Source organism: Condylura cristata, unplaced genomic scaffold (genome assembly GCF_000260355.1).
Source record: "Condylura cristata isolate star-nosed mole 26May11 unplaced genomic scaffold, ConCri1.0 scaffold00041, whole genome shotgun sequence".
Taxonomy (NCBI): Eukaryota; Metazoa; Chordata; class Mammalia; order Eulipotyphla; family Talpidae; genus Condylura; species Condylura cristata.
Window position 1 is genome coordinate 2,693,635 of NW_004567142.1, and position 9,770 is coordinate 2,703,404.

Consider the following 9,770-nt stretch of genomic DNA (forward strand, 5'->3'; position numbering starts at 1 on the left):
CCCCGGCCGGCCCGGGTCCCAGGCACACCCATCGGCCCGCCCACTCCCAGACCCCCGAGCCGCGGGTCAGCCGCTACCCCGAACCCCCTCCTCACTTCATGGCGCCGGCCGCGGCGTGCGGAAGTCCGCCCGCCTCCCTCATAAATATTCAGTGAGGCGGGGTCCGTGCAGCGGCTCCGAGGTTTAGGGGGCCCCTCCTCCGTCACGACGCCATTGGCTGATCTCGCCCGTCATTCCACTGGGGCGGTGCCAGTAAGGATGACGCGCGTGCGCACCGCGATGCGGGGGCGGGCTCCCAGGGAAGGCGTCGCTGAGGATCGCCGAGTACGAGGAACGAATCACGGAAGAGGCCAGAGAGCATCGAGCCATTCATTAGGACTCGGTCTTTCAGCCCCGGATTATCGGAATAGCGAAAAGTTTAGGAAGAAATAAATGACAGGGAAACTGGGAACCGTTTTTAGGGGGGTTGCAGGGACCTACTAATTAGGAATGGCTTAGCAGCAAGTACGCATTAGTTAGAACATGCCTACTGTGTGCCAAACTTCTTCAGGATAGCTCCTCCCACCTGTAGGGGAAAAACACCTAGCGGTTAAGCCTTGGGCAAGTTTTTCCCTAAGCCCCCGCTTCCTCGGTTCTCAAGTGGGGGTCCTGGTATTGTTGGGTGGACAGCTCATTTTGCTCTACCCTTTTAGGTCGACCTGATACAGCAGTGAGGTTTACAGCCGTCCCTACCTTGGAGAGACAATCCCTTCCCCTCTAAGTTTAGCAAACTTAGATTAATATTTTTAACGTTTTGCTTTTTTCTCCTTGCACACCAAGGACAAAGTGAAACAGTGCTAGTCCGTGACAGCGACAGTGACCTATAGAGGACAGTCACTGTGTGTGGGTTCTCTCTCACCCACACATAAAATTGCACCGTCCCTCGGGAGCAGGGACTCACGATGGGCTTTACTTAACAAAGGGAAAACAAAGTTTCTAAGGCCACAAGCGGCTGGCTATCTCCCCACAGCTAGTGTCCACAGGCCAGGAGTCCAAAACAAAAGGCCACTCACCCAAGATGGCGCTGTGCCGTCACCCGCCCAGGAGACTCCGCAAGTGCGCACACTCGCACCGGGAGGCAGAGCCGCGCCACCCGCGGCAGCGAGCAGCTCTCAGAGGTGACCTGGACACGGAGTGCTGGGCAGGACCGGCCAGCAGTGCCAGTCACCAGGAGGCGGTGTCGGAGATACCGAGTGTTAGCCGCCTTGTGAGTTGTTGGGTTGCTGGTTGACGCCAACAGCCGACCAGTCTTGGACACCAGGCCCAGCCGCCCCTGCTCCGTTCAGGTGTTGTCAGAGTTCCGCTGGGGGCAAGTGTGGCCGCCCAGTCTCGGGAAAGCCTCTGCAAAGCCTTTTGCCTTCTCTTCTTTTTTCCAGCAGTCAGCTGCTGCCCTTCTCCAGAGGCCAGGAACAGTGTGCTTAAGGGGCGCCGGCCCCCCCTTACGTCCTCTTTCAGGGTTCCCGCACACGCCTGCCTGACTGCACCATTTTCAATTGAGCAACTGATTGGACCATTTAGGACAATCAGCTCATTCTTGATTTTCCACCTGACCATTAACTAACGCGCTCACAAAACACGACTCTTTCATTTTGATCAGTCCATTCTGCGGTCCAGGTGCCAAATATAAAAAGCACCTGCACAGACCCCACCTGCCCTGAGCTCAGGGCAGGCTTATGGGCTGGTGGGCTCTGAAGAGCCACAGCCAGAGTGGGCCTCAGGGGGGCTGCAGGCTCTCTGCACCCAGAGGCCTTCAGTGGGCCAGTGTGACAATGTAAGTGGGGGGAGAAGGCTGTAGCAGCGCTGCAGGGGAGCTCGGCTAGGAGCCTGCCACTCTGGCCCAGGCTCCGCGGGCCTCTCTACTGCCTGCAGCTGGCCCAGTGGCCTCGGGCCCGCCCTGAACCTGGGGCTGCCAGAGTAGCTGTTCCTAAGATGGCGGAGCTTGCTCCGACTCAGCGGGCGCCTCTGTCCCATGTGGCCGCACGCCCTGGATCTCCCAGTGGTGGAACCACGGCTGCCCTGTCTCTGCAGCCCGAGCCCGAACCCCTTGCTCTGCCTGCACTGCCTGTAGCCAGCTTCTGGAGCCTGGTGCGAGAGCCCGAGGGGGCACACGAGCTACTGGGCTTCCTGTGCTGCCCAGAGGCGCCAGGTCTCAAGCTGGGCTGGTGCTTGGGTGCTTGGAGAAAGGCTGCCAATAGGCAGCATGCTCTGGGGGTGCAGGCAGGAACCCCCAACTCCTACCACAGCCATCGCCACTTGTGCCCCAGAGCTCACACAAGCCCCTGGAACAGCAGGGCCAGAGAGGCAACCATTGCTCGGCCTGCAGGCGCTGCCGCCCTGGTGCTTTCACTGGCCATATCTGGAGGAAGCCGGACTACCGCCCCCAGAAACTTCAAAAGCTAGGACAGGCCCTCCCTGGTGGCACAGCGGGTTAAAGCCCAGCACTGTAAAGCTGGCCACAGCCATCTCAGTGTGAGTTCGATCCCCGCCCAGGAGCTGACCCACACCCCGCACGGCACAGCAGACTTCTCTGGTCTCCCCGCTGCTCCCCTCAGCAGTGTACTTCGTCAATTTGCCTGTTCTGCTCCCCACTTGGTCTCTGGTGAACCCTTTCACCCCCCACCTCTGGCCTGTACCCCAGCTCATAAGTGCATACATAAATAAGTAACAAATCTTTAAAATAAATAAGTAGCATGTCGCTTGCTTCCCTGCCAAGGCCCCAACAGCCCCTCCATCAACAGGCGCCATTCCGAGTCATACAAATGAGAATCTTCTTCCAGAGTTAGACAGCCAGGTCCTTAAAATTAGCCCCACATTTCTGAAAACAGGTCCCAGAGAAGTAGCTGAACTGATAATGGCCGTCAGGTGGGGGCGCTGCGCCAGACAAGGAGTTTGCTGGCCCAGCCCTGAGCCTTAACTAAGGCGCCTGGTGGGAAAAGCTAGGGAGCACAGCTGCGCTTTGCCAACCCCCCAGAAGAGACTAGAAGAGCAAACACATGACACCAGATGGGAGCCGATGCCGGACGGCCTGTCCCGGAGCACGCACCCTCCCCAGGCCCCTGCTTTCCACCTGCCGCCACGGCACCGTGTGCCCACAGCGTCCTCTCCCACCTGTCCTGCCTCACTCCTGCTCCTCACCTGCCGACTTCAGACACATTCTTCCTCCAGGAAGCCCCCAGGGCCTCCACAGGCTGGGTCAGATACACCCCCCCCCACTCCTCCGCCCCAGTCTTGGTCACTCTATTAAAGTAGGGGGGCAGGAGAGGAGGACCCCTCGAAACCAATAGACTGACACTGAGTACCCCCCTATCCTGTGCCGGGCCCTGTGCCATGCGGGCTGCTGTTCCTGCCTGGAGTCCTTTCCCACTCTTCTCCCCCAGCTCTTCCTCCCAGCCACTCCCGGTCCTTCCTCCAGACACCAGCCCGAACTAGTCAGGCAACCTGTGTAACAAGTGACCTGGAAGCATGAAGAACAACAACATGGATTATCTCCAACGCAGCAGCTGAAGTCATTTCAACATCATCTGCCAGCTCATCTGGCAAATGATTCACGACCCCCGGCGACGCTCTCCAGGTGCTGCCTGGCGGGACTCATTTCCTGTCTGACTGCAGGCGGGGGAGCCAGCTTCAGGCCCACCAGGTGGGCATCTCTGAGGCTAACTGGCTTCCTCCTGGCCAGGAAGCAAGAAGAACCAGAACAAGATTCAACCATGGCAGTCACTGTCCTGTATAGCCTGACGTCGGGTCAGTCCCTTGCTTTGCTGTCTTCCATGTTTGAGAACTCACCCCCCCCCCAATCTAGCCCATCCTCAAGCAAGGGGTTATGCCAGGGTGGACGCCAGGCAGCAGAGATGATTGGGGGTCACTTATACAACCAGCTCCAGCCTCCTCTTTAGTCTCTGCTGTCTGGAAGTTTCTTCTTCCAGATGGCTTCCTCCCTTCACGCCCTTGCTCTGTCCGCCGAGGTCCCTTCCTGAGAGCCCTTCCCTCGCCACCTTACTTAAACTGCAGGACTCCCTGTGCAGGCTGAACAGTGGCCCCCAGAGATCTCCAGGCCCTGCTGCTGCCAGCTGGGACGTTCCCTTCTTATGGCAACAGTGTGGTGAAGTTAAAATCTTGAGATAAGCAGGTGCAGTGGGCAGAAGGACAGAAACAGGCACTGTTCCAGGAAGCGTCCAGGAAGCATCACCCAGGCGGAGGCCTTGACTGTGCAGGAAGGGATTTTGAGCCAGGAATGCAAGGAATGTGGTCCCAGAGCTGGAGAGGCAAAGAAACAGATTTTCCGTGGAGCCTCCAGAGGGCACATAGCCCAGGCTTACAGAGACACGGTGACTTCAGCCCGGTGAAACTCACTGTGGCCTTCAGGCCGCCCGAACTGTAGAACACAGCAACGTGGTATTTGAAGACGTTTCAGTGACAGAACACAAAGAGGGTGGCGTGGCAACAGCCCACAGACGTGGCTCTGGCACCTGTCTGTCGTTACACTGGACGACCGTGAAGTCGCTAACGACGATGGCGCAGCAGGTGTCGGTGCTGTTAAGCCACGTGACACTGTAATATGTTTAAGCCACTGAGCCTTGGCCAGTTGTCATAGCGGTGGGACGTCACGTAGCCTCCCAGCCTGGCCCAAAGGCCCATGTTCCTCTTTCACTTTTCCCATCTTCACAGTCACCGTCTGCTACGATAGGTTTTTTGCTCTTCCTTCTTATCCAACTTGCACCCCAACTTACAAAGCAAAGAGACTTGACTCCCAAGTGAGACTTATATTCTCAGCCCAGTCAAATTATAATGAAGTGTGCGTGTGTGTGTGTGTGGGGGGGTACTATGGAGATATATTTAGCTGTGCCAGGACTCAAAAGTATTTACCTCCTCTTCACCCTTTAAAGGGGACAATGGAGAGTACAAGATGGTGCAAGAGGGTGCAAGAGGAAGCCTCCAACAAGGGAACAGGCATTGAGCCAGGAAATAATATCCAGCCTGAGGAGCCCCAGGCATCGGCCTAGAGAGTAGCAAGTCCAGATACCAGTACAAGAAAAAAACACTGGGGGCCTCCCTGGTGGCCTAGGGGCTGAGACTTAGCACTTCACCACTGTGGCCTGATTCCATCCCCGGCCAGGGAGTGACCCACAGGGCGAAGCAGACTCTCCTGTGTCCCCGCTGCTCCCCTCACCAGTGTGTTTCAATAGATCTGCCTGTCCTGCTCCCCACTGAAACTCTGATGAATCCTCTCAGCCCCCACACCTCTGGTATGCACCCCAGTTCTTCCACACACAAAAGAACCAAAACATTGGTGCACACTGTCAGGTGAACAGAAGACCAAGGGAACATTTGAAAAATATTAAATGTAAGTGCATAGCCAATGACAAAGGTAATTATTCATTCTAAAAAATGTTAGTTTGCATGTGAGACAATATCGGTACATCACATTGTAAAAAACATTCACATAGTCACGCATCTGCACCATCCAAGACCGTAGCCACTTGTCGCCTCCTCCACTGTAAAAATGATTGATGACTATAAAATTATGTGACTTCCCCGGTTGGGGACTGGGCCCCACACCCACTGTTCCAGGAAAGCATAGCGCGTGCCTAAAACAGACCAGTTGAGGACTAGCAATGTCAACATATTCTTTAGAAACATGGTACTACCACAACTAAAAATAAATTTACAAAGAAAACCTGGAAGAAAATGCCAGAAGCAATTAAAAGAGGAGGTCTCTGAAAGCAGACAGGGTGGGGGGAAGGGAGGAGGCACTGAGATTGTTTTTTTCCCATGATCAAGATAAAATACCATTATGGTTTTTAAAGTATACTCATTAAATCACACAACAATAAAAAATTGAAAACAAAAGAAAATCAAGTATATTCATGAAAACGGATCAAAAGTGGTCACAGTCAGAGCTGTAGTTGCCCTTTACGGAGGCAGAAGGCTGGGCAGAGGCATGGTGGAGCTTCTGGAAGATGCTGATGGGTGTCAGCTCCGGCCCACAGGACTTTCGGGGTGACAGACCAGCCTCTGACTCCACCACTCTTGAAACGGAGCCATTGTGACTGAAGAAATGAACTCTTGATTTTTATTTAAATGTAAAAGTCGATAGTCACGAGATGTGGGTGGCTACTGTACTGGGCACCTCGGCCAAGATGCTGCTGTTCTTTATGATTTGTCAAAGGACAGAGGCAGAAGGGTGCTTTGTCAAGATCTGCCGGGGCTGACGACAAAGAGGCTGGGCGGAAGCGAAGGAAAGTCACACCTCAGGGTCCTGAGAGGCTGCCGGGCTTCCAGAAAGTCCTGAGGGAGCAAGCTCAAGCCTCCCTGTCCCCCACCTGGGGGCTACACCCCTGCGCCCCACCTCAGATAACAAGATTATCAGAGTGCATTTTAAGACACTTAAACAAATAAACAAAGACTCCAAAATGTGAACAAAAGATCAAGGTGCTTAAAAAGCAGCATCACCCGAGGAGGCCAATCGGGAGAGTGGAAGAGCAGCTGGGATTAGCAGGGCCCTTACTAGTGTTTTGCCAAAACCAGTAGCCACAGGGACACCTTATTAAGTGGGGACAGAATCCAAGGAGAAGGACGCCAAATCCTGTGCAAACTACCTTTATTTATAAAGAAAAATCATCTTGTTATAAAATTAGCCCTGTGTGAAGGTGCGTAATTGGAGAGGGGGGCAGGGACCCTCAGGAAACCCTCAGCTCCGTGTCCAGGCTGCTGGAAGAGATGGGGGCAGAGGAGACCTCCAGAGAAATCCAGTGGAGGTGACCCATCTGATGCTCCGCCGGGATGGAGGGTGACCTGCGTTGTGGGGCGGGGTCTGGAGAGGGTTCCCAGTAGGAGGCACTTTGGACAGGATCTTATTTGGCAAATGGGGGTGTCTCCTGACTCTGAGGACCTCCCCACAGCTAAGGCAGATTTCTAAACTTAAGGCTGGGGGTTCTCTTTCTACCCTGGTTTCCAGGGGAGCAGAGAGCTGGTGGCCAGGACCCCGCCCCTGCAGGGCTTGGGGTGCAGGGGATGCAGCCGTCTCTGGAACACCTGGGCACAGGCAGGGCTGCTCCTCCTGTCTCCCGTGGAGAGGCGCCTCTCTCCAGCTAGACCTTACTCCTCTGAGGCTTCACCCTGGGGAAGAGCTGAGGGAAGGCAGGAGCTTCAGATACTGGGGGCGCCCATCCTCTCACTCCACCCCCCCCCAATTTCATGGAGACACCTAATCCCTCTACCACATGTCTCCACTCTCCCATCCCTGCCCAATGGATTCTCAGTCTCTCCCAAAACACCCAGAACCCCCAAGTCCCATCACCTCCAAGCACCAGGTGGGGCTGGGTGGACCAACTGGAATATTCCAGTGCCTGTCCTACCAGTATGCCTCCTCTCCCTCGCACCTCGACTGTCCCCAGACTAAGACAATCCTCTCCCAGGAACAAAAGTGAGTCCTCCTGGTCTCCCCTACCCCAGCAGAGCCTCCCTCAATCTACCACCATTTTATTAAAGAACCTTCCTCCTGCCCAATGGTGTAACAGAAGCTGCTCCCCACCAGCCTGCGCTGATTCATGAGCCCACCCCCCTCACTCACCAAATGGGATCCTCCCTTGCCCTCCAGTCTGAACTTGACTCCCCCTTGACAGCCCCCCACCAATGTCATCTGGGCCTCTGAGCCAATCACATAGTGGTAAAGCAGCTGTGATGAGCACCCACAAGGTACCCCCTTACCTCACCTCCCCATCGGAGGCTTTTGGTCCAACCCCCCATATAACGGCCTCTTCTCCACCCCGCCTTTATTCTTTAGGGTTGGTTCCTTTCCCCCCAGGGGAGGCATGCACCCTCTGGCTCACCCCGAAGTAGTTTCGGGGCACGTAGCCCTCCTGGCCGTGCAGCGTGGCCCACCACCAGTCGGTCTCCTCCGGCCCGTCCCGCCGCAGCACGGTCACCGACTCGCCCTCGCGGAAGGACAGCTCGTCGCCGAACTCGGCGCTGTAGTCCCAGAGCGCGTACACCACCCCGCCGTGCATCAGGCCCATGCTCTGCTCCACGTCTGCAACGAGCCAGGCGCGCGCGTGACCGCCGGCCGGGGCGGGGCAGGGTGCCGGGATTTGGCTGGACCCCTCCTGCGGTGGCCCGCCCGGGATGGTCATCTCCGACAGCGAGTCCTGGGGCCCGCGGGGCTGACCGGGGCTGACCGACGTTACATCACTGCCCCCGTTCTCACGGTGACGTGCCAGCGTCACGCACGGGGCACAGCGTCGGAGCCTCCCCTGAGAGGTTCGTTTATAGAGCACCAACCCCTCGGGAGGTCCAGCCTGCGGCCTCCTCCCCCGGCCCCGTGGAGCATCCCAGGTGGTACAGTTGCCGGAGAGGAGGCCACGGCTTCCCCAGGGCTCACGCCTCTGCCTCCCCACCTTCAAGAGTACAATTTCCACGAGGATTCAGCCCCCTGTCCAAAGCAACAGTCCACCTGGCTCCCACCTCTCTCTCGGCTCAGTCCCCCTGTTCTAGCCTCTTCTCTGCGGGAGAGGGGCGCTGTCTGAACTCCACCCTTGCAGGAGCCAGCGCAGAGGCGGCAGGTGGGCCTGCCTGTGCGAGGCTTCCCCGCCCAACCCCCTCCCCGCAGCGCCGGCCCTCCCCCCGGGACTCCAGGCTGCTCACCTGTGAGGCAGGTGTTCCAGGCCGGGGGCTCTCACCTACCCACCTTCGTGGCACCGCGGGCTGGAGTGAAGCCCCTCTGAACTCCAAGCACATCGTTCCCCACCACCACCACTACCGGGACCCCAAGGCGGGCTCTGCAGCTCTCGCTCCCCAGCTGTGGGCGGGCCCTGCCACGCTCCGCCCCCCGCCAGCCCACCTGTTTCTCCCTCTCCTGGTGGGGCCTGAGGCCGCCGCCTGGCGATGCAGGGTACAGCCTCCAGGAGCAGGACAGCCTCTAGCCACCCCCAGTGGCCTCTCTCGCTACCTGTCCCCCCACCCCGCCCCAGCACAGCCCACCTGGCCAGCCTCATGCAGGTAGAGGAGACAGTTGGACAGTCCAACTGACCACACGGGCCTGAAGCCACTTTCCCCTCACAGGTGTCCAGCCTGCAGGCACCCTGCCCATGTTGCCCCTCCCTCCGAGGTGGCATGGGGTGCTCCCCACACCTGCTGGCACCTGCCAGGTAGGAGACCCAGGCGCTGGTGCCCCTTCCCTGCGATCCTGCCACGCGGCTGCTACAGCCCTCACCTCCTCTCCACGGAGAGTAGCAGTCTGCAGCCTCCCCACTCTCAACTGGGGTGATCCAGTCTCCACGACCCCCCAGAGGCAGCCCTGCCCGCTCGCACCTGCCAGGTAGGTGGCGCAGTCATTGTAACCCTCGCGGTAGGGGTCGCACTTCTCGATGGCGGTGGCACCGTCACTGATGGTGGTGGCGAAGATGGCCGCGCCGTGCTGCACCAGGGCGGTGCAGATGGCTGTGTCGTTGCACGACGCTGCACAGTGCAGCGGGGTCCTAGGGGCGGACACGAGATGAGTGACGGGCTCGCCCGCAGGGCGCGCCTCCGCCCGGTGCCCACCCGCGCGCCGGGCACTCACCAGCCATGGCTGTCGGGGGAGTTGACGTTGGCGCCTGCCGCGATGAGGAAGTCCACGATGGGGTAGTTGGCACCACAGATGGCGTTGTGCAGGGCGGTGATGCCCTCCTCGTTGGGCTGGCTCGGGTCGTTCATCTGGGCCGGTAGGGGGTCCAGGGGCTCAGTCCCAGGCCGCA

The 9,770-nt window shown here is 58.0% G+C and overlaps 2 protein-coding genes across 4 annotated transcripts in view; both read right to left on the bottom strand.

The window, feature by feature from the left end:
* The window catches only part of ERCC2 (excision repair cross-complementation group 2), a 10,208-nt gene extending 10,093 nt beyond the window's left edge, over window positions 1–115 (bottom strand). For all 3 annotated transcript variants that reach the window (XR_001146163.1, XM_004694195.2, XM_012733787.1), the window contains exon 1: window positions 96–115. Coding sequence is in view for 2 of the 3 variants with exons in the window: in XM_004694195.2 (XP_004694252.1) it covers window positions 96–100 (5 nt within the window). In the remaining variant the exon portion in view is untranslated. The remainder of the gene's footprint in view (window positions 1–95) is intronic.
* A 5,313-nt stretch (window positions 116–5,428) lies between these two features.
* The window catches only part of PPP1R13L (protein phosphatase 1, regulatory subunit 13 like), a 15,852-nt gene continuing 11,510 nt past the window's right edge, over window positions 5,429–9,770 (bottom strand). Inside the window, exons 10-13 of the mRNA XM_012733488.1 lie at window positions 9,596–9,729; window positions 9,346–9,512; window positions 7,869–8,068; window positions 5,429–7,166 (exon numbers count right to left, since the gene is read on the bottom strand). Of these exons, the coding sequence (XP_012588942.1) occupies window positions 7,128–7,166; window positions 7,869–8,068; window positions 9,346–9,512; window positions 9,596–9,729 (540 nt within the window). The 3' untranslated portion in view covers window positions 5,429–7,127. The remainder of the gene's footprint in view (window positions 7,167–7,868; window positions 8,069–9,345; window positions 9,513–9,595; window positions 9,730–9,770) is intronic.